The sequence below is a fragment of the Colias philodice genome, chromosome 11, assembly GCF_061535455.1.
Source record: "Colias philodice isolate Cphi_HAF_F1 chromosome 11, ilColPhil1 Martin Lab GWU primary, whole genome shotgun sequence".
Classification (NCBI taxonomy): Eukaryota; Metazoa; Arthropoda; class Insecta; order Lepidoptera; family Pieridae; genus Colias; species Colias philodice.
Window position 1 is genome coordinate 11,433,193 of NC_143096.1, and position 25,607 is coordinate 11,458,799.

Genomic DNA, 25,607 nt, shown 5'->3' on the forward strand with positions numbered 1-25,607 from the left:
GTCCTTCGAATAATTTTTGAAAATGCTTAATTGCTAAATAAATTGCAAGTAACTCTCGACCATACGTAGATAGCGTATTTTTGCTGTGCATTAGTTAACTTCCTTGAAAAATATCCGGGTTGCCAACAGCCATTAACCTGTTGCTGCAAGACGGCTCCTACGCATGTATCTGATGCATCCGTCATTAAAGCTAAATTCGAATCTACTCGTGGAGGAGCCAATGTAGCGGCCTGTTTAAGACCTGTCTTACATTGTTCAAACGCTTCGATTGCTTCTTGTGACCAATCAATTAAAAAATTTAAACCACTATTTATATCGGTGATGCGTAGGCGATTACAGGGTTGGATACATGTCTGTGGTGCAGACTTCCGCCGCAGGCTGCACCTTGTTTAGTTTTCCTTGACCTTCCACGCGTAGGGCTCCTTACAGTTCCGTGCGTTGTCCCGGAAACGATAATGGTAAAAGCAAAGCCAGCCTGGACCAAACAGAACTTCGTCGAGGTGCTGAGTGTGCACGGTTTTTTTTTTTTTTTTTTTTTTAAAAGGCACCCGTCATCACAGGGTGTTCGCGCCACCTCTGGATTATAGTCCAGAGACATTTTTTGCTTTTTATTTATTTTTTTTGTATAGATAATATTAAATTACAATTAAAAAATACAATATAACATACTACTTTAAAACAAGATAAAAAATACTGGATTAAATTACAAATAAAATGACTAAAATATTATACAATAATTGCTGAAAATGCTGTAAAATTAAAATTATTATAAAAAATTCGGTAAAAACACGGCACAAAAACACTCAACTTAATCCTATATCACAATTCACAGTAAAGAGCTAACTAATATCACACACTATTCCTTTGGTTGACTACGACTACAATATTTCTACAATATTGTAGGAACGCATCCCTACACTTGTCCCCCAGGGCAGAAGGCAGATTCTCACCCGTCATCGCCATGCCCAATTTTTGTTCAATAGCATATCTATTGCTTGCAAAAATTGGGCACTCGAGTAACAGGTGAGGAACCGTCTCCTCAACTCCAGGCTGACATAGACACGACGGATTATCCTTCAGCTTGAATCTGTTCAAGTAGAAGGCGAATCCGCCGTGACCAGTCAGTACTTGTGTGGTGTGGTGTGTGATGTTTATTTTCCCGACTACCTTGTATGCAGCTAAGAGTGAGTGTGTAAGAGTGTGTGTGTGTGAGTGTGCACGGTTACGACTTTGAGAACGTGTTAGGGTGTTAGGTGTACTAATGAAAGGCTCACATACGAGGCATACATATTTTATGCGCTCGGCGTATACGTCCGGCGATATCGATATGAAGTTGTACACTGCGTTACACACAATACATATATCTTTTGTAGGTAAGCAAAACCCCTACATACCTATATGAAAACCTAAATAAAAAAATTGTTTGTCTGTAAAGTCGGTTTACTGACGATAGTTGAACGTGACAACGGCCTATTGTGCTTCTTTGTCGCTCGTTCCGCGCTCTCGCTTGCACTTCAAGCCTACATGGAACGCCTCAGAGCGAGGTAACGCCGCATGAGTCATGTTTTTTCTTGCGTGCAGCCGGCTATCGAATTATAAGACGTTGTCACGTCAAAAAAAAAAAAAACTAGAGCCAATCAAATAATTCTAATGAATACATTCGCAAACTGGGTATATGAAATATATAAATCTGTAGAAATATCCAGGGCAACAAAAAAAATGTTTTTTTGTTGAGCTGTGTAATTTATTTATTTATTTATTCATGCTTTATTGCTGTAGTTAAAGTACAAATTGAGATTTAAGCTAGGATACATTGTAAAAACATGACAAACATTGTCTTATCGCCAAAAACCAATTTCTGCCAGACAACCGGTTACACGGAGATAATTTAAGTAAAGGATAGGATAGGGATAGCAGAGAAATAAATATAATATTTATATATAAAATAAAATAAAAAAAAGACGTGTGGCACTCGGGGACTGCCGCGGTAAAGCTATTGCATAGCATGCCTTCAAGCCACACCTCCGTGCCCGTCAGAGTGGGGAGCGTGAGGTTTTTTCGTTACGGAATTTCTGGATTCGGTCCCCGCGCTCAAGGCCCGCGATAGAAGCTATGCAATAACGTAATAAAAAATAAAAAAGCCTTTATTTATCTTTTCACAATATAATCTTAATTCTTACATGCTAAACAATAAGGTAACATTAACTTATTTTTAATATACTACACTAAAGTTGGACTTATAAATATGAAATGAGATATACATTAATAGATTAGAGTGATTGTAATATATAATATTATAATGATAACATTATCTCTATTTTGCGCTTGTGCCATCCACTTTTATATCATTTTGTATATACATATACAACAAAAAGGATGAAATTACTTCCTAACTATTTAATTATGTATGATTTTAGTGTAATAAAAAACTTTTTTTGTATTTAAGCCGTCTAGACGAGTGAAAAATTTACAATATATTTTAATGATTATTTTTCCGACCCAAATATCGACCAATAGAATTGCACCATTCGACGTCACGTGGTACAACCTACATGGTATTATACTGATAATTTTTTGAAAATTTTCTCGGGTCGTTGACGTCAAACTGACAGGTTCAATTCAATTGTGAAATTATTGGCCGACATTTGGGACGGAAAAATAATCTCCCGAATACCACACGAGCTTCAAAATTATCTGGCATTTCCCTCAAGGTTCCCTGCAAACAAATAAAGTCGTCAAGTTTTTCAGGAAAAATCACTCGCGCTTCGCGCTCGTGATATTTTAACCTTGACTAAAAACTTGACTCCTTCATTTGTTTGCAACGAACCTATCGGAAAATACCCGATAATTTTGAAGCTCTTGTGGTATTATAAGTGAGTATTTTGTTTAGACCGTGTTAATTTTTTATGTAGAAGTTACGTTTCACTAATGCATTGATAGAATATTCATTCTTTTGTTGAAGGTTCTTGAACCGGCAAGCTAGGCGATTGAAAGAAATACTGAGTTCAAAGTAATCAAGTATTAATAGGAAGTATCAAACATGATGTGTTTATGAAAAATACTTGAATAATTTGAACCTAGATCAAAGCATAATATCCTATAATATTCGATGTGGAAAAAAGTTCGACCACGTCATGGATCAATCATGGATGAATCTCTCGCGTACCAACCCGAGTATACCGATCGGTACGCGATTGCAGTCTCTATTAGGGGGAGGCTCCCTAAATTTTATGTGAATTTGCATTAATATTCTGAAACAGTCACACATACAATCAAAATGGAACTTTAGTATATGATTTATTGGGTCTTTTTCTTTCCATGTACAAGACAGTTACGTAATTGTAACATTTTCGCTCGATTAATTTTTTATTCAAAAAGTATGCCTTTTTTAAGGATCACTTATTAAATTTTTTAAGATTTACTTGGACTTTAAGTCTAAAATAAATGTTAACAGTAAGAAAATATAGTTGACTATCGAATCCCAAGTTATTTTTTCTCTAGATCAATTATATACGAAATAAGAGAATTGAGACTTACGAGATTTAGTTTCGAACTCGAACGATACGACAGAGATTTAATCGCGTAGCACACGGTAGCGGATACCGCTCTATTTCGAATAGGCCTTAAATGAATAAAAACTTAGATATTAAAGATTTTTTAATACATTTAAAACGCGATTTAATTATTTAGTTTTATTCATTGTATTTCGAGCTAAGTGCTCGACAGCGAGTGTGGTCGCGGGGAGACATAAGTGATCACTGTAGTGTCTAGACTATCTCTGTTCTAAATTAAATCAGCATTTATTAAGTACTAGCTGAGCTCCGCGGTTTCACTCGCATTACTCCGCTCCTGTTGGTCTTAGCGTGATGATAAAAATATATAGCCTATAGCCTTCCTCTATAAATAGGCTATATAACACCGAAATAATTTTCCAAATCGGACCAGTATTTTCCGCGATTAGCGCGTTCAAACAAACGAACTCTTCAGCTTTATTATATTAGTATAGATTTATTTATTTTATTTATTGATATGTATAGATTTAATGGAATACGTCAATAATATAATAAGAAAAGAGGAATATTACAATAAATTGACGTCATCTTAATATATATAAATCTCGTGTCACAATGTTTGTCCTCAATGGACTCCTAAACCACTTCACCAATTATAATAAAATTCGCACACCATGTGCAGTTCGATCCAACTTGAGAGATAGGATAGTTTAAACATGTAGGTACCACAGGCGAAGCTGGGGCGGACCGCTAGTGTTTTTATAAGAAAGTAGGAGTTGTGAACAAAATGGGATACATGAATGATTTATTATTCATCATAATATTCATGATAAAAATGTGATTTTTGTTTGCCTGAACGTGCAAATATCGGGAACTACGGCTCCCATTAAATTCAGTGTCAGTTACTAGAGAATAACATCTAAAATTATTTCACGAGCCTAATGATTCATTTTATAACTGTACCACGATTGTAATAAGTAAGTGTAGTTTTATGTATAATATAATATAAAAATTAATCGCAAAATGTGTTGGTGCGCATAACTCGAGAACGGCTGAACCACTTTTTTCTTATTGAGAGAAAACGTAAACATGTACCACAGGCGAAGCCGGAGAGGACCGCTACTTATCTATGTAATAAAAATGAAGTGCCAAATGTTTGCAAATGTTTTTAACGTTTTTGTCGCACAAAGAAAGGAATTTTTTATGTTTTTATTCACGAAAAAGTGGCAATAAGGCAGAACAACGTCTGGGATAGTTAGTTATTTAGGTATGAAAGCACAGATTAGCATACCTAAATAAAAATCGAATAAAACATAGTATACTTCGAATTAAGGGAAGTCAGTGACCTTTTTTGTTTACTTTTTATACTAAACAAAGCATTAAGAGCGAAGTAATAATTTGAATTCGTCTGCATTAACAAAGTAATTCAATGAGTCAGTAGAAAAAATTACTAATGAAGTGAATTTATAAAATAAATGTAAATATATGTAGACTGGGCCGATATGTGGAGCTATTTCTTATTTTTTGTTTAGTATAGCACCGGTTGGCAATAGGAAGGGTCTATTTATAATAATTAAAATTATTTTTCAAAATGGTAGTTTTAATTAGGAAGTTATTTGTGGGTTACAATTTTTTGTTTGACGAATTGGCTGGTAAGTGTTTATAATTTTTCATATTTTTGTTTGACAAAAGAATTGAAATCGATTCGATGGTTTCTATTTTGACTGAATAATAAAAAAAAATTGTGAAAAGACAATCTAATAGTGCAATATTTATTATATTATTTTGCCTTTTTCTTTATTGTAGCAATTGTGTGCAAAATATTAGAAGTAGTTATGAATAACAGAAAAAAAAATCACTCTTAACATAATAATATGTATGAGATAAACCTTTATTTCAGTCTTAAATAAAATATGACACTATTTACTTGTTTTGAAGTTATTTTAATTTAAATATAATCAAATATCGATTATTTTAAATATTACCAGTTACCGTAGTTAAGTAATATATACCAATTTTTTTTACGTTTTTCAAACTTTTAGCGGTTATTTAGGTAAATCTTAAGTGGAGGTTTTAATTAACCAAATATCATTAAAGTCCGTTTTGCCATTCTATAGAGTTTAGATAAAAATTATGACTAAAAGTTTTTCGATTTAACATAATATCATACTATTATTATGTATTATTATAGTAATTGATGAGAAATTTCTTGAGCCTATAAAATAATAAAATACTTTTTCAAAGCTTTTCTTATTTGGTCTAGAACCAAGAAAAATTTAGTCAGATGAATGCTGTAAGATTTTATGTTTCGAGTTCCTTAAACATCCGATAAATATGTTATAGAATTATTTTATATCGTGACATAATAATATAGATTATTATATCATACTTCACATTTCATACAAAAAAACAATTACTTATTTTGTACTAGCTTTCCGCCCTCGGCTTCGTCCGCGCAGTCAAAGAAAACCCCGCATAGTCCCGTTCTCGTGGGGTTTCCGTAATAAAACCTATCCTATGTTCCGGGGTAAAAAGTATAGCCTATGTCCTTTCTCGGGTACCAAAATATCTCTATACCAAATTTCAGGCAAATTGGTTCCGTAGATAAGGCGTGGGCGGCTTAAAATAAGAAGAATATGAGAAATGCCCACATTTTGCATTAAATTAAATAATTTCGGCATTCAAAAGACCTCCCGAAGGAATGAATAAATGTTTGATTTTAAGTAAATTATACAAAAAACTAATTAAATTCTTATGTTATCTATTTACTGGACAAAATTTGTCATAAAACAGTGTTCAAGATCATTTAAAAGTGAAATGAAATAGGTACATTAAATGCCCGAATTTTAAACAAATAATTTACGTATGAACTATTTACATTATGTGACTACTATTTTATAGCATAATTTATAAGTAAAAAAAGACGTGTGGCACTCGGGGGACGGGGACTGCCGCGGTAAAGCTATTGCATGCTATGCCTTCAAGCCACACCTCCGCGCCCGTCGGAGTGGGGAGCGTGAGGTTTTTCGTTACTAAATTTCTGGATTCGGTCCCCGCGCTCAAGGCCCGCGATAGAAGCTAAGCAATAGCTTAAAAACTTAAAAAGTAAATAAATATTGATAAATGATAAACATTAAACATATCCCCATTGTTGAGTGGTAAAGTGAAGAAGTAAAATATACAAAAAAGACGTGTGGCACTCAGAGACCTCCGCGGTAAAGCTATTGCATAGCATAAAAAGTATCATCGCTGTGCCGGTCGGAGTGGGGGGTGTTAGGTTTTTTCGTTACGGAATTTTTACATTCGGTCGCCGCGCTCAAAGTCTGAGATAAAAGCTATGCAATAGCTTAAAAAAAATAAAACAAGATATTTAATAATCAAGTAGTTATTAGGCTCTTCACGTAGTTTCACGAAGCATTATAGGTACATACAAATCGTTCAGCTTTTATATGTTTACTAGCGGTCCGCCCCGGCTTCGCCCGTGGTACATATGAAAAATAGATGTTGGCCGATTCTCAGACTTACCCGATATGCACAGAAAATTTCATGAGAATCGGTCCACCCGTTTCGGAGGAGTATGCAGACTAACATTGTGACACGAGAATTTTATATATATTAAAAAGATGTTCGTCACCACAGAACTTTCGATTGGGAGAACCATGTTCCGTGTTCTCGTTACTATTTTTTTATTTCTGACAATTTTAAGTCGATTTATTTTTTTTATAAAATAATATACTTTACCTTGTGTAGATGATCTTTATATTATACTAGCGGTCCGCCCCGGCTTCGCCCGTGGTACATATGAAAAATAGATGTTGGCCGATTCTCAGACTTACCCGATATGCACAGAAAATTTCATGAGAATCGGTCCACCCGTTTCGGAGGAGTATGCAGACTAACATTGTGACACGAGAATTTTTGTATATAAGATTAGATTTCCGCTCGGTAATTCGTCAGCGTTTGCAAAGAAAAACCCGCATATTTCCCGTTCCTGTAGGATTTCCGGAATAGAAAGTAGCCTATGTCTTAATCTGGGTCTTCAGCTACCTTCATATCATTTACCATTTTTCATTGTAATCGGTTCAGTATCATTTGCGTAAAAAAGTAACATACATACATCCATCATCACAAACTTTCGCATTTATAATATACTAGTTCACCGCCCAGGGCTTCACCTGCTTGGTCTAAAGCCTAATAAATTATATACTAAAACCTTCCTCTTGAATAACTCTATTTATTAAAAAAACGCATCAAAATCTGTTGCGTAGTTTTAAAGATTTAAGCATACATAGGGACATAGGGACAGAGAAAGCGACTTTGTTTAGTGAAGTAGGATATTTTAACTGTAGGTGAAAAGGCATTAGAAATAATATCAAGAAATGGAATCAACCAGAAGTCTAAATTCACTTGTTTGCTTGGTGATATTATGCAAATGTATGCTAAAATAGATTTTAAGCATGAATAGTGAAAATTAATTCACATCATAATATTTCATGTTGATTATTGGTAATTATAAATTCAATAAAACAAAATTGTAACGTATTGTTTAAATTTCTCTGCGTGATTGACCTTTCATACTTTATATATTAGTATGAATAATCATTTATAATTAATGGAAAATAAGCCTCAGTACAATATCTATACTAATATTATAAAGCTGAAGAGTTTGTTTGTTTGTTTGAACGCGCTAATCTCAGGAACTACTGGTCCGATTTGAAAAATTCTTTCGGTGTTAGATATCCCATTTATCGAGGAAGGTTATAGGCTATATATCATCACGGTAAGACCAACAGGAACGGAGCTATGCGGGTAAAACCGCGCGGCACAGCTAGTTTTATATAAATGCATACGCACTTCAATCTGCAGCAGCAAAAGTCGGATTAAGAATCAACACCCAAAAAACTGTTGTCATGAAAACTGCATTGACAAATGAACAGCTGGAAATATCATTAAGGGCCGATTTTTCAATGCTTGGATAAAACTTAATCGTCCAATAAAGTATTAACACGATAATAATATTAAAATGTCACGTAAACTGTCAAATACGGGCAATTAGAATAAGTTTTTAAAATGGTAGTCTTATACATTATTCGACGAATAAGTTTTATCCAAGCATTGAAAAATCGGACCTAAGTGGAAAATCAATTCGAGAAGTATCTACATTTTGCTACCTATTAAGTATTCAGAGCCCTAACGGTGGTGCAGAGGTTGATATTGAAAATATAATACAGAAAGCAAAAGCTGCTTTTGCACAGTTATCTCCCATTTGGAAATCAAGTCACTTATCCTGTCAGCTTAAATTGCGAATCTTCGAGAGCAATGTGAAGTCGATACTGCTATATGGTTGTGAGACTTGGAAAGTAACACAAGCTATCTCCAACAGACTCCAGGTATGTCTGAACAAATGCTTAAGAAGTATATTACGAATTTTTTGGCCTGATTCAATTTCCAATGAAGAACTCTGGAAAATAACCAACCAGAAACCTATAGACCAACAAATCTGCTCCAGAAAGTGGTAGATAGGGCACTGCCTTAAGAGGCCGGAACATAATATAGTAAAAACAGCTTTAGACTGGACGCCCCCGAATGGCCGTAGAAGAAAAGGTCCCCTGCATCGTGGAAGAGATCCGTGGTTTTAAAGCTTAAATTAATTTATATATTTACAATAGGTACGTAGTTTTTTATTACAAATAATTGCTGAATATGCAAATTCGGACTCATTTGTATTATGTAATCATTATGAGATATTAAGCCATGTTTACACTAACTTTACCTTAGCTTGAAATAATCCAGCGTTGGATTAAATTTACACAGATTTTTATTAAAAAATCGCACTACATTCAAAAACGTGAAGTATAATATGTTCATGGTTAACATTAGTTCATAAAATGTCCAATAGTAACTCTCCATAAAATGTCCCTGAACTTAAAATGAACTACATCATATATTTTTCTTCGTTAATTTACCTGCATATTACTTAAACCCGCTTAGTTTACTGTATCATTAATCAAATGAACAAATTTATCCCCAAAAAATCAAGGGAAAAAACGCACGACCGCCTGTTGTGCTCTAACTAATGTATTTTGTCCTTATTTGTACTTTTCTCTGTGGTGCACAATAAAGTATTTTTGTTTGTTTGTTTGTTTGTTGTTACGTTTTTGCGGATCACTATTTTGTACGGCACTATTTGCTAGTTTTACCAATGAGGCTAGTTTTACATACTGTTTAAATTTTGTGAGGTTCTAAAAACTAGCCAAGTCAAATTATGAGGTTCAATAGGTCATTAGTTGTTTGCTTTGTGAAAATAATTATATTATTCAAATTAAAAAGGTCATATTTTGGAATAAAGGTTGTTCTCTAAGAGAAAATAAAACAATTGAGTTTTCAGTTCACCAAAGAACTTAAAACATCTTTGTAAATAAATTTCTGGACTGTCTACAGAACTTGGCACACATTTAGATCTCAATTCTTTTTTCAGCAAATTAAGTCAACGATTGAACTTGGCTCCAATTTTTACATTTATGTTTTTGGTGGGATTCTTATTACATTATAGCATTAAAAGAAGAAATAGGTAATAACTCATTGTCTCGCGTTATTTGTGGTGTGATTAATTAATTATATTTATTATTAGCTTTCCACCCGCGGCATTGCCCGCGCAGTCAAAGAAAAACCCGCATAGTTCCCGTTCCCGTGGGATTTCCGGGATAAAACCTATCCTATGTCCTTTCTCGGGTATCAAAATATTATCTCTATACCAAATTTCATGCAAATTGGTTCAGTAGATAAGGCGTGATTGAGTAACAGACAGACAGACAGAGTTACTTTCGCATATTTTATAATATTATAGTATGGATTTGCGTTTCTTTAGCCTTACTCGTAAGAAAACCACGATTTTACATTATTATTGATGTTATATGTATATTTTTCAGATGCCAGAACGAAAGAATGGCCGCTTTTAGCGAAGCCCTACCTTGGAATATCAATGCTGGCCCTGTACCTTGTATTCGTGTTCAAATGGGGTCCTCAGTGGATGAAGAACAGAAAGCCCTTTAATTTGGAGCGGACCCTTATCGTATATAACGCAATACAAGTAGTTGCTTGTGCGTATCTTTTTATAGCCGTAAGTATTTTGTGAAATTTCGAAATGATTTGAATTATGAACTGACGATTTTTTTGAATATTATTTGAATTAAAATTATTAATATAATATGGATGTGTTTAGTGTAGAGTTTAAGAGTTATTTTTGGCAGGAAAGAAATCTTGCAAATATATTTCGAATAAAAATTTTTTGACGTAATTTTGTTGTTTTAGTATTTTTTACGTACTCAGTGTATGCAAAACTACAAGTCCCTTCGCACTTATAATACCGATAGTGGGACACCCTGTATATTTTTTTATTATATATTATTGAGTGACATTCATAACTCTTGTTATAATCTCAATAATCATCATTTCAGGGGGTACGGATCTGGACATCTAAATACAAGTGGATATGCGAACCAGTTGATCCTACTAATTCCGAAAGCGCCTTGGCGATGGCCAATTTGGTGTACTATTACTTTCTGCTGAAGATAATTGACCTTATGGACACGGTAAGCATCGATCAGGTATAATGGCGTCTCATCACCATCATCAGTCCATATAATATTATGTTTCCACTGCTGGGACGTGGGCCTTATGAGGGTACAGGCCATTTTCCACCACGCTGGTCAAGTACGGGTTGACAGATGTCAAAATAATATTATGTTGTCAAGCATTTGATTCTTACGGTGCATTTAGATCAAACGAACATTGAGCTAGAGCTAGAGCAAGAGCATTTTTGAAGTGAAAACATCTTTAGCGGCGTTGGGTATAAAATCTTAAAATCGCGTCAGGACACGTGACCTGATCGAAAAAGCGTTTAGACGGATGGATATCAAACATGCTCAACGTTAATAATCAAGTTTTCACTTCTGCCGGCACTCCCGGAGTGCAACCCGTCTTTTTTGTGATCTTTTAGTGTAAACAAAAACTCGTATTCAGTGTTGTTCAGTATTAGAACATTGCATAGAATCATTTCAAACGCACTAAGAATGCTCTTCGCCTGTTTACACTAAATAATTTGACATTAGAATAGGTAATAATTAAATAATTAAAAAATATTTAATACAAGCTATGATAAGTAGAAAATATTTAGTTACTGTTAAAATTAAACTCAATATTTATTAAGAAATGTGTACGATTTCATATAGTCGTTCATCATTATGAATACGATAGGTGTTTTTGTCTAAAAATAAACCCCCGCAAAAAAAAACTCTTGAATCGGAACACTTATACTAGCGGTCCGCCCCGGCTTCGCCCGTGGTACTTAACATGTTTACGTTTTTTTTTTCATAAGAACCATCCTCGTACTTCAAGGAATAGATTCCGCAGCGCACGCGATGACAGAATTTTTATTAAGGAATTTTTTACATCTTGGGTTACATTATTGCATTTTTGGTAAGGATCTCTAATTTTTTTGAAAATGCAATATAGCCTATGTTGCTCAGTGAAGATGCAGCTTTCTATTGGTGAAAGAATTTTGAAATCGGTCCAGTAGTTTAAGCGTGAAAACGTTACATACATACATACATAATTACAAACCTTTCCTCTTTATAATATTAAGTATAGAAGTATTATAGATGAATATGTAAACGAAATCGAGGCCAAGCCATGCTTTATTATGCAACAGGAGTTCATTAACCTTGCACGCTTTGTTTATAAAATAAAAAGTGCTGACGTATACATTTTATTACTATCTAGTTTACTAACGCCTCTTCGTCTGCTCTTAAAAAGATCTTGATTTTGATTTTTGTAACATTTTTTATTTATCCCTTACTAGCTTTCCGCCCGCGGCTTCGCCCACGCAGTCAAAGAAAAACCCGCATAGTTCCCGTTCCCGTGGGATTTCCAGGATTACTACATTTTCCCGGGATAAAAAGTAGCCTATGTCCTTTCTCGGGTATCAAAATATCTCCATACCAAATTTCATGAAAATGGGTTCAGTAGTTTAAGCGTGATTGAGTAACAAACAGACAGACAGAGTTACTTTCGCATTTATAATATTAGTATGGATTTTTGCTCTTATTTGGTAGTATGATATTTTATGGCCTATGGTCATAGTTATCAAAATAAACAACTAAAAAAATTGAGTTTCCGATAATGCAAACAGTTGCAGCTATGAGGCTATGGAAATTTGGGCGTAAATACTTTAAATTCCCATTTTCTATTTATCCACAATATTTTAAAGATCTTAACAAAAAAAGGCGTTACCCGGCAATTTCGACTATATTCAACCTCTATAAAGTCTGGTACAACATAAAGCACAATACCGAAAAAAATATATAAAATAGGATGGTCTTTGATCTTTAATTGCTCGCAAGGACTTTTTTCCAAAGTTAATAGATTTCTAGAAAAAAAATGTGCCGTGGTCATCGATTTTTCCGCAAATACTCTATAAACTTCGTAACCTGCTGACTTAGAGCTCTGAAAATTTTATGTTTAATAAATTATCAGTTACACAACAGTCCCTGACGAGAATTTTTTTTTTCACTGATTAGTATCTTTTTAAATACAAAATGCGAGGAAAAAAGAAGGTGCAGCGGGAGAGGTTTGAGATCCGTCAAGTATGGTCAAGGTTATTAGCGCATGTAAAAGCCTTAATTATCCATGCTTCCTAAAAATCTGCGCGAGACAAACCGATTTAAAAATGGTCTAGATTTTAACTTGGCTGAGTACTGAGTAGCCAAGTTATTATTTGAAACAATAAAGGCTGTGTTTATTTATTGACCAAACAAAACTTGTTAAAAATAGTACAGAAAATTTCCTATATTAAACAAGTGCCATGAAAATTTAAATAATTACTTGGAAATAAATATACACGCGTAGACATTGTTTGGTAATTGAGGTCGAAATGGTTTAACCCACGGTTTTATACGTTGAAAAATGTATAAAATGTAAATCCCTTTGATTTGGGCCTAGGAATATCTAGAAACATTTGTATGTAGATACAGATGTCAAACTAGACTATAACTAAAATTGTAAAAAGGATGAGCAATATTTGCAAATATAGATTTATAGACGATATCACTATCACTACATAGTATAAAACAAAGTCGCTTTCTCTGTCCCTATGTCCCTTTGTATGCAACGGATTTGGATGCGGTTTTTTTAATAGATAGAGTGATTCAAGAGGAAAGTTTTAGTATATAATTTATTGGGTTTTAGACAAAGCGAGCGAAGCCGCGGGCGGTAAGCTAGTATATTATGAGGAGGAAAATTTTGATTGTCTTTGAGGTTGTTATAATTTGACTCAAAAACTGCTTGACCAAAAAAAATATCCTTAAAACCACTACCATTATAGGTACATACATACACACCACACCACTATACCAAGTAGTATGAACATTGAACATTATATAAATACAATATAATTAAAGTCTTTTTAACGGATTTTAAACGCGATTTATTAATTATATTATTTTTCCGACGTTTCGAACACTTTACAGCGAGCGTGGTCACGGGGAGACTGAGATGTTGTACGTCTTGACGGTCATTCAAAAATTGCTATTTGTAAACTACCTCAACCTATTCCTCCGTTGTTGGTATGTGGAGTATTTTTCCGGATTTTGGCAGTATTGGCTTATCGTCTCTTCTAGTCTTTTGGTACGTTTGACATGGGATTTTAAATTTTTAATAACAGTATCCCAGGTGTTAGAAAGTATCAAATCATCTTCTCTATTGAAATTTGGATGTTTTGCACGCCTCATAAGCGAAGCGTTGAGGTGGGTACTACTGTCACTTCGCGCAAAACATCTGATTTTTCAAACTTAAAATGTCTTTATGTATTATACATTGCACTTGTAAGATAATACATACACACACATATTAAGAAAAAACACTATTTTTAACGTTCATGATATTTTTGATGTCGTTTTTGTTATTTAAACTAGTTAAAAAACAGTTTAAAAAAGTTCTGTCTTGGACGTCCGTGTGTCTGTATGTGCGGATCCTTTTTCTTGTTAACACGATAGCGACCGAAATACTTTACTAATCGAGTCTTTTTTTTCTCTTACGCTTGAGTATGCTCAGGAATAGAACCCTTTCATTTTTCAGGGTCTGATTCGATGTGGTTTAATTGTTATTAAATAAACAAAAATAATAATTAATAAATATTTATTAAAAAAAAATTATGAGGCGTGCACTTTTGGATTTTCCAAATTATTTCAATTTACGTTTAGCAATGCTTCTTTTTGTTTGGCCGATATATATGAGACCACAGTCACAGTCTAATTTGTACGTACGTGTAAAATAATATAATGAATAAATCGCGTTTAAAATCCGTTAAAAAGTCTTTAATTCTATGTTTAATACTCGCGTAAAATCAAACACTAGAAAATACTAAATACAATAAACAAAAAAAAATTGAGGCAATAAGTACGGAAGCCGTTTTTATACCAACAAAGGAAATGTAAAATTATAACTTTCGAGAACATTAAAAATATGAAAAATATTATAACAATTAAAATGTATCTATATGCATTGTAATGTAAATAAATTAATAATAAAATTAATAATTTTAATACATTCATAAATTAATAATTTTAATACATTTTTTGACGATTCTAGCTGACCTCCGCCTATGCGCATTAGAACTATTTACATTATTAATTATTTCATGACTGTTAAATATTACATTTTACAAGTAAACAAAAATCGAATTGAATCATGCCATCTTTTACGTCTAATCGTGTGTGCGTTAGTGTGCCGTTTTTGAAGATCAAAATATGCTTTGTTGGTAATCTTCACCTTTTTAAGCCTTTTAACTTATAATCCATACTAATATTATAAATGCGAAAGTAACTCTGTCTGTCTGTCTGTTACTTAATCACGCCTAAACTACTGAACCAATTTTCATGAAATTTGGTATGGAGATATTTTGATACCCGAGAAAGGACATAGGCTACTTTTTATCCCGGGAAAATGACGCAATCCCGGAAATCCCACGGGAACGGGAACTATGCGGGTTTTTATTTGACTGTGCGGTCAAAGCCGCGGGCGGCATCCTAGTATTATATATATTAGAACGGTTCAACCGGTTTTTCTAATATATATAATATTATATATATTAGACTGACTGGTTGGCTTGGTTGGTAGTGGCCCTGCCTTCCAAGCCAAAGGTCGTGGGTTCGATTCCCACCCAAGCTAATATTTGTGTGATGAAATTAGATGTTTACTCTGTGTCTGGGTGTTAATTTATCTGTATAAGTATTTATTTAAAATTATATATGTATGTTTATCTGCCACCTGGTTTCTATAACACAAACGAAAGCTTAGTATGGGATCAGATCGTGCCGTGTGTGAAAATTGTCCTGAAACACAGCTGAAAGCTAGTATGGGATCAGATCGTGCCGTGTGTGAAAATTGTCGTGAAATATTTATTTATATAATTAAAAAAAAGACGGGTTGCACTCCGGGAGTGCCGGCAGAAGTGAAAACTTGATTATTAACGCTGAGCATGTTTGATATCCATCCGTCTTACGCTTTTTCGATCGTCACGTGTCCTGACGCGAGTTTAAAATTTTATACCCATTACAGAAAAAGTGCTCAACGCCGATAAAGAAGTTTTCACTTCAAAAAATATTGCCCTAAGCCTTTAAGTATCTATGAACATTATATTCTTATGTTTAATTGTTAATTTTCAGATATTCTTCGTGCTTCGAAAGAAGTTCAATCAAGTATCATTCCTTCACGTGTACCATCACACTGGTATGGTAATTCTGTCGTGGGGTGCTGCTACTTATTTTCCAGGTGATTTTATGGCCTTATATAGTCATGTTCTTATAGATTAGTGGTGTTAAAAAAATGTGTGCGTGTACTAGTGTACACACGTAAGAAGTGAAACTTCTTTATGACCTTATTTTTCAAAAAATAATTTACTATAATATGCAACTTTACAGAAATACGTCGAATCACGCGTGATAGGGATAAGAAAAAGATGGCGCGTAACGGAAAAATGTCACGAGTAACGAAAAAATGTTACACTAAATTTTTTTCCAACCCCGATAAAGAAGTTTCACTTCAAAAAATCCCAAATAATTTCCGTTTTCAAAAGGCTCTCTTATGAAAAAAAATCTCTCAAATTTATCAAAGGTGGCGCCACTGTACCAAGATTGTCATATAATATCTTTTATCTACTCTCCATAATACTTTTATACAATTCTAAAGAACTTTTTATTATTAGTATTGTTTTCTATCTATTATCTAGATAATAATAGATAGAAAATACGAGATTTTTTTTTAATTTTCCACGTACCTATAATAAAAATTATATTTTTTATTTCCAGGTGGCCACGGAACTATGGTTGGCGTGATCAATACATTCGTTCACGTAGTAATGTATTTGTACTATCTTCTAACAGTAGCTTACCCGAGTGTGAAGAATTCTCTCTGGTGGAAAAAATACATTACACAGCTGCAAATTGTAAGTAATAATTATAATATTTATAAAAAAAGGAATTTTTAAGTTGATTGTTCACTACAAAAAACAGCGTGTGTGCCAAGCACACGTGTCAGAAGTGAAACTTCTTTGGCCATATTCAAAGATACCAAAATCGTCGCTTTACTCCATGACGTGATGGTATTGCCATGACGCGATCTTGAAATTTTACTCACAACGCGCCTAAAGAAGTTTCGCTTCAAAAATGTTAATAAAAATATTGATTCATATGAAATTTATATATTTGAGAATAATGATAGCTCTGTTGACTAACAACCTGATGAATACTTGTTTTGTTATTTTGTTGGAAGCACGCAAAGGAGAATGACCACGGGTGGTATCGGTAAAATTATAGTTGTGCCACGTATTCGTGTTTGTAAGAAAAAGATGGCGCGTAGCGGAAAAATGTCACGCGTAACGAAAGAATGTAACACTAAATTTTTTTCCAACCCCGATAAAGAAGTTTCACTTCAAAACTGTTTCATTTATACACGCGTAACAGTGTCCTTAAAAAACTGTTTCATTTAATTAAGGTAATTAAATTGACTTTCTGCAATGACGCACAAAAAAATATAATGAATTCCTATGAAAATGCTATTACTCACGCAACAAAACAATCAGTTAATAAACCATTTAGCCATTAATTAGCATACACGCGTAACCATCTCGTAACAGTGTCCTGAAATAAATATAGATTGAAAAACTAAAAAACACGCTTTCAAGATAGATACAACTCAAAATTAGAAAATAATTCTTATTCTAGGAATCAAGCAATAACCAATACATAGTATTTTTGTGAAAAAAGCGTGGGGCGCTTTTCATGAGCTGATTATACACAAGGCACCCCACGCTTTTTCACAAAAATACTATGTACCTATTGGTTATAAATGAAATACCTATTGGTTATTTCATGAAAATTTTTATGGCCTTTTAAATTATGCAAATTAAATTAATATCTTAGGAGTTACAGCAAGATCAAAATAATGCGTCACGAAGTAATATTTATATTACGTCGTTGTGATTCTAACGGCGCCCTAAGTCAGGCGTGCGACAAGCTGTGTATTCCTAAGTAGATTATACGGAAAACTCATGAAATTATTGAAAAATCACCAGTCCTTGACAAAATCGAGTCGAAAGGGGTCGGTTACATACAAACATACAGGTGAAGCTAATAAAAGCGTGTTAAAAACTGTTTCATTTTAATAAGGTAACTAGCGGTCCGCCCCGGCTTCGCCCGTGGTACCTACATGTTTACGTACTTCAAGGAATAGATTCCGCAGCGCACGCGATGACAGAATTTTTATTAAGGAATTTTTTACACCTTGGGTTACATTATTGCATTTTTGGTAAGGATCTCTAATTTTTTTGAAAATGCAATATAGCCTATGTTGCTCAGTGAAGATGCAGCTTTCTAATGGTGAAAGAATTTTTGAAATCGGTCCAGTAGTTTATGCGTGAAAACCATACATACATACATACATAATTACAAACCTTTCCTCTCTAAAATATTAGTACTTATAGATTAAATTGAATTTCTGCAAAGACGCAGAAAAAAATATAATGAATTCCTATGACAATGCTATTATTTTCACTTACAAAGTATTTGGGAAATAGTTAAACGCATTTACAGGTCAAATAATTATGTTTATGTGCATGTTTCGTATTAACGGCAAAACGGCTGAACTGATTTTGATAATTTTTTGCAAAATGAAACATACATAAGAAGGAAGGATAATCCTGTCGCAAGACGCGAACAGCTTAAATTAGGAATAGGGAAAATCTCACGCGATAAATTGAACGTGCGAAAAACAACTAAAACTGAGCAGAGACTACGTTATTTTTATAGGTCAGGATTTTTTCTTCTAAATTTTTATATCAGGTCCCTAAAACCTAACATGTGACCTCTAAATATTTTAATTTATAATTCTCAAAATAATTTCCAAGGATAACAAGCATAGCAAAGTTGTCATGAAAATTCATGTCGGCTTCCCTTTGAGCCTCGCTTTTTAGAAACTATGTCACCGCAGTATTATAAAATTTTTCTTTGACCTTTTGTACTAAGTATATAGTTTAGGACACATATACGAGGCTATATTATAATATCATCTCGCTGAGACCAAAAGAAGCGGAGCGCTGCGGGTGAAACCGCGGAGCACAGCTAATCCATACTAATATTATAAATGCGAAAGTAACTCTGTCTGTCTGTCTGTAACTCAATCACGCCTAAACTACTGAACCAATTTTCATGAAATTTGGTATGGAGATATTTTGATACCCGAGAAAGGACATAGGCTACTTTTTATCCCGGGAAAATGATTCAATCCCGGAAATCCCACGGGAACTATGCGGGTTTTGCTTTGACTGCGCGGGCGAAGCCGCGGGCGGAAACCTAGTATTCAATAAATCTCATCTGTTTCAGATCCAGTTCTTCCACAACGTAGTCCACATGGGCAGCATCATATTCGTGCCAAATTGTGGCTTCCCGCGCTGGACGGCAGCTCTCTTTCTACCTCAGAACACCTTCATGCTAATCCTCTTCCTCGATTTCTATATCAAGTCGTATGTCAGAAAACCAAAGGCCAAAAAGGAAGAAAACGGAATTGTTGAGAAAAGTGAGAACAATGATATTCAGCAACTGGTAAGGGCTCGTTATGTGGAGGAAAGGACTGCTGTACGATCATAGCGTAGTTAGAAGATTTTATTTTAGTATGTATTGAGACATTGCGACTTCATATGGGCCCTCTTCACAATGGGCAGCGTTGGGCGAGTAGAGGTAATCACGATAGTGTAGAGGGCCTAAATGTATAATCCGCTGTCATTGTTTATTCACAATCGCCGTAATGGCAGCAAACATCGCCGATCATTTGTTGGGCCAACGCTCTCGATTGTGAAGAGGGCCCATTATACGTTTTTGTGTTCCTTATGAGTATCTCGATGGTATAATGCGCTTCTACTAAGAGAAAGGTCAATGACTTTTATCTGTGAATAATAATATGTCAAATACATGAAAAATAACTAAGGAACTTCCTATAAAATACTTACTCTTATATTATTTATTTAAACACATAAAAATATCCTATTAATTAAGTATCAATATATTATTTTGTAATTTTAAGAAATGTGAGTGTGTGACTGTTGTAATTTAATTATATTTATACATAAATAAACGTTAAATTTTCATGCTGTTTTTTTCATTTATTAGATAGTAAAATAAAGAATATTTTAAAACCCTTCGTTCTATAATATTGATAGAATATATTGTGCACGAGCTTCAATAATTTTTCACAAAGAAAAAACTGGTTTTGCTCAACGCGAAGGTTCCTAGCAATTTTGAAGGCATCACTTTTCTAATTGTGGTAAAATAATATTTTTACGATTTACGTTAAAAATAAATATAGTTTAAAAAACTAAAAAACACGCTTTCAAGATAGATACTACTAAAAAGTAAAAAAAAATATTACTCCAGGAATTAAACAATTACCAATACATAGTATAATTGTGAAAAAAGCAAAGCATTTATTTTATACATGGCAAGCATTTATTTCATACTAGCTTACCGCCTGCGGCTTCCCCCGCTTTGTCTAAAACCTAATAAATTATATACTAAAACCTTCCTCTTGAATCACTCTATCTATTAAAAACAACCGCATCAAAATCCGTTGCGTAGTTTTAAAGATTTAAGCATACAAAGGGACATAGGGACAGAGAAAGCGACTTTGTTTTATACTATGTAGTGATAGGTTTGAATTGCAGTTAGGGGGAGCCGTATAAATCTCGCCCTGGGCGCTGGTAGGGCTAAAACCAGCATTGTGAGTAGGATATGTAGGTGGGAATCTTCCTCCTACATTCTCTGATCATGTTGTTAAGACAGGACACAGGTGGGATACTCATTACTCTACTATTTTAAGAATGAATGTGCGGTTTTGCTCGATTTTTATACCCTTCTTTACATGAACCTTTCAGTAAGATGACACCGATCATATCGTAGTTTGATGACAAACAAGTGTTACTACAGTTAAGCCAGTTTTAACCACGTCATTGTAATCTCAAGCTACAATCTACTTACATTTAAAATGATTTGTATTTTTTGCAAAACGTGTTCAATTTTTAGGCTTAATATTATAATTTTTATGATTGAATATCGATGAACAAGTTTAACTTGTACCTTATCCTTCTAATTCTAGATTAAAGTAATTAACGATAAATATTGGTATGTTGCCTTCCGAAATTTTCTTCAAATCTCACAATGTATTTCTATAATTGTACTTTCTCTCGACGTTTTCAAATTCAAATTCGAATTCAAATAACGGAACGTGTAGTCTGTAAGCAGGGGAACCCAATATGTTTGAAGGGGTTACGTCAATAATGTTTTATAGGGTTTTATCCTGTCTGCGTGGCGTCCGCGACGTGAGGACGCATTTGTACATGCTATTTTTCTTATACTCGTTTTTTAAAATGTGTTTCTACATAACTTCTACTTCGTGCGTTACCTAGATGCATATGTTATTACTTTTTAGTTTTTGTCAGTAATTTATGAACAGTATTTGCTCAATAGAATAAAATAATAATAATAATATTTTAGCTATTATCCGCTGTTTGAACATTAACCCTATTTTTCAGCATAATTACGAATTACTTAACAATAAATATTGAAATATAAAAACTGAATATATCCATAACATGCGCAATGGCCGTACAACTGAATTGGCTCTTTAATATTTCACATATTAATATGTTCTACACGCGAGATGTGCGCACACGCAGCTGGTAGCAAAGGCTATTGTTGATAGTGATTCAACAATAATAATTATGTACGAGTGTACATATAGTAGAATGCACGAGTGCATCGCTGTGACTTACTGACTGTTTTGGTGTGCATTCAAACAATGTGCATTTGTACCAGTTAGACAAACTAAGTCTTACTTTAAAAACATAGTTTAATTTAAATAAAGTCATATTTATTTTATTCCGTAAAAATTTACCAATATATCACCAAAACAAAATTTGATCGCCAAATGATCTTTTAGCAAAATAAATATAGTTTGAAAAACTAAAAAACACGCTTTTAAGATAGATACAACTAAAAAGTAGAAAATAATTTTTAATCTAGGAATCAAGCAATAACCAATACATAGTATTTTTGCGAAAAAAGCGTGGGGCGCTTTTCATGAGCTCATTGTATAATAGATAAGTATCTTCATTCTACAATCTACATGGCACCCCACGCTTTACATTGGTAGATGCCTTTTTTAGAGATAAAACACGAACAAAACATTAAAACCTGCCTGAATAGCTCTTGAGGTGTACAGATAAAAAATTTGGATGACAGAAGCGAAATTTAAGCAGCCTACTATCACTTCACTACCTTAAGCATTGGAATATCAAAAAAAAAAATTAATGTAATAAATAAATAATATAAAATAGCTTAATAAAACTCTTTTTAAGTGATTCACACTCTACAATGAACTTTTTTATACAATGGAACTGCTTTTAGGATTTCAAAATAAATTCATTTTTTGTCTATCATACATTTAATATAAAAAAAATTGTAAAAATAAACTCTAATTAACCCAGAAAACATAATTTATATAATTTTATTCAAAAACACACTAAAACATACAATACATCGCAGAAATTGCGGTTCTTTATAAGACAGTTAGTTTAAATTTATATAATACTAGCTTTCCACCCGCGGCATCGCTCGCGCAGTCAAAGAAAAACCCGCATAGTTCCCGTTCCCGTGGGATTTCCGGGTTAAAACCTATCCTATGTCCTTTCTCGGGTATCAAAATATCTCTATACCAAATTTCATGCAAATTGGTTCAGTAGTTAAGGCGTGATTGAGTAACAGACAGACAGACAGAGTTACTTTCGCATTTATAATATTAGTATGGATATTAATATGAACTAAGTCCACAAGTCCCTTTCTCTTATTAAAGGACTGATAGACGTGCGAGTAAGTACGTCTTTTAATTTACCTTTATGTCTATATTTTTAATACAATAATTAAAAGTGATTGTATCAAGAAGCTTATATCTAATACACTGGAGATTGCACTATGAACGTTTACTTGTCACGGGAAGGTATGACCTTGAATGACGCCTGGTTGTTCCTTCATCCCTTTCACACCAACTTGCCAAGTTAGGTGTGAAAGGGACAAAAAAACAACCAGGCGTCATTCAAGGTCATACCTTCCCGTGACAAGTAAACGTTCATAGTGCAATCTCCAGTGTATTAGATATAAGCTTCTTGGATTGTATTCAATACCTATAAGTATATACCACAGTATATACAAATATCTTTTCCAGCCTCTCAAGGGTGCAACTAGATTATCGTAGGTCATGAAATTATATTTTTTGGGCAACTAAGGTTAGAAACGTAATTGTTTCTATTACTTAATAACACATACCTATTATATTTTATTAGAATGTATTATTCATAAAATATTTATGTGTATCGGGAAAATCTTCATGACGCCAAAAAGTGTCTTTAAATGCGTTTACTTGAGATATAAGTACCTACTATATTATATGCTAGAGATATAGTTTAAAATAACGTATATGTACTTTGATCGTATAGATATTTTTGTACAAACTCAACTCACTTGAGCGGTAATATACTTACCGTTCGAATATCCTCTAAATGTCTTTTCATGGATAAACTCCAGACATACACACAGATTTATAGTTAACTAGCTTCCGCCCACGACTTTGTACGTGCATCCCCGTTTTTCCCCGTTCCGGCAAGAATTTCGGGAAATCCTTTCTTAGCGGATGCCTACGTCCTAACATCTACCTGCATGCCAAATTTCAGCCCGATACGTCCAGTGGTTTGGGCTGTGCGTTGATAGATCACTATATCAGTCACCTTTGAGTTTTATATTATAATAGACTAGCGACTCGCCCGCGGCTTCGCCCGATTTGTCTAAGCCCAATAAATAATTATATACTAAATCATTCCTCGAAAACACTCTATTATAAAAACCTCATCAACATCCGTTGCATAGTTTTAAAGATTTAAGCATACATAGGAATAGGGACAGAGAAAGCGACTTTGTTTTATACTATGTAGTGATTTTCTTTTAACCTTAAATATACTTAGTTACAAATGTATACCTAAATTAACGTAGTAGAGCATTTCAAAACAAACTAATGATTAGAGACAATGTCGTACCACGAATGCTTAATTAATTACGTTTCCATTATTTACGAATAATTAATAATATTTTAAAATAACGTACAAACGAACGACGACAAAATGGAACGACGACGATAAAATTCTAATATGGGCTTCCCATATTAGAATTTTACATGTTCTGAATCAAGTGTAAAATTGGTCGAAAAAGTTAACATTAATTTCTTATTTTAGAAAAGAGGTAAAAAGGGAAAAGATCTTTGAATTTTTAATGGCTATTAACAGAAGTCTCCTTTATGATTATTATTGTTTTCGTCGTGATCTTACACCAAGTTTTCCTCACTTTGGAGAAACTTTATATGAAGATCAATCAATATGGAAGATAAAAACCCATGGAGAGTTGTCGCGTAAAATCCACAGGACAGTTCTTTGGCATATTATGATAATATACAGTTACATATTTTGTAAAATTAAATAAAAAAAAATAAGTACTGACATGATTAAAAAGAGCAACTACGGAGTTTCTTGCCGGTTCTTGACCATAGATACTGCTTTCCGAATCGATGGTAAATGTTAAAAATAATATGTAAAAATATGACGTTTCAAAAGTGCTTCTCGAAGAAGTTTAATTGAATAAATAAATGTTTGAGTTTGAGTTTGAATAATTTTCTTAGCAAATATCACCTGTCGTTGAACTTTTAAGACATTTGATAGACCGGTTCACACGATGTTTTTCTTTGCAGATTGTAGCAATGGTGATGTGGCTAATCTGCAGAGAAAAAGTGGTGCACTGTTTGATCCATTTTAAAAATAAGTGTTGAAGGCGATTAATAAGGCACCTTAAAATAAATTCATAGTTCAAGAACTATTAACCTTACTAACAATAATATAAGTCAATACACGTATCACTAACAATATTTGCAGTATAAATTAAGGTTATAACCATAATATGAGGTTTATTATTTATTTATTAACTAGCTGCTTATCTCAACTCTATATTATTGTGTTGAATCAGTATAAAAAAATTAAGACAGGGAACATTATGTGGCTTTGTAATAGAGCCATCTAGGGATTGTAAGTAGAACTACAAACATTCACTTTATACTAATTTCACCGAATATGATTCAGTAATAAAATAATATTTGTTATTTTTATATAAGCTGAATCTTTCGTAAATATTTGATAATATTGAGGAAAAGATGTATAATTTACTAGCTGTTCCCCGCGGTTTCACCCGCTCCTGTTGGTCTTAGGGTGATAATATATATAATATATTATAGCCTTTAACCTAACACCGAAAGAATTTCAATCGGACCAGTAGTTCCTGAGATTAGCGCGTTTAAACAAACAAACAAACTCTTCAGCTTTATAATAAAATCGAACGCCTGCTTTCCCGTTTTTTGTGTTGTTGTTACAATATTACGTACGTACAATATTTTATATAG

The 25,607-nt window shown here is 33.6% G+C and overlaps 1 protein-coding gene across 1 annotated transcript; it reads left to right on the forward strand.

Moving 5' to 3' along the window:
- Window positions 1–5,066: 5,066 nt before the first annotated feature.
- Window positions 5,067–19,988, forward strand: LOC149484895 (very long chain fatty acid elongase AAEL008004-like). The gene is made up of 6 exons (XM_089701223.1): window positions 5,067–5,164; window positions 10,442–10,632; window positions 10,970–11,104; window positions 16,235–16,340; window positions 16,877–17,013; window positions 19,448–19,988. The coding sequence occupies exons 1-6, from the start codon at window positions 5,104–5,106 to the stop codon at window positions 19,709–19,711; spliced, it is 894 nt and encodes a 297-aa protein (XP_089557349.1). The 5' UTR covers window positions 5,067–5,103; the 3' UTR covers window positions 19,712–19,988.
- The last annotated feature ends 5,619 nt before the right edge of the window (window positions 19,989–25,607 follow it).

What these genes read in the sequence shown, in the direction of transcription:
- LOC149484895 (XM_089701223.1), top strand. Translation starts at nt 5,104, where the DNA reads ATGGTAGTTTTAATTAGGAAGTTATTTGTGGGTTACAATTTTTTGTTT. An exon ending in TAATTGACCTTATGGACACG is followed by an intron (nt 11,105 to 16,234) that starts GTAAGCATCGAT and finishes GTTAATTTTCAG; the next exon opens with ATATTCTTCGTGCTTCGAAA. An exon ending in ACATTACACAGCTGCAAATT is followed by an intron (nt 17,014 to 19,447) that starts GTAAGTAATAAT and finishes CATCTGTTTCAG; the next exon opens with ATCCAGTTCTTCCACAACGT.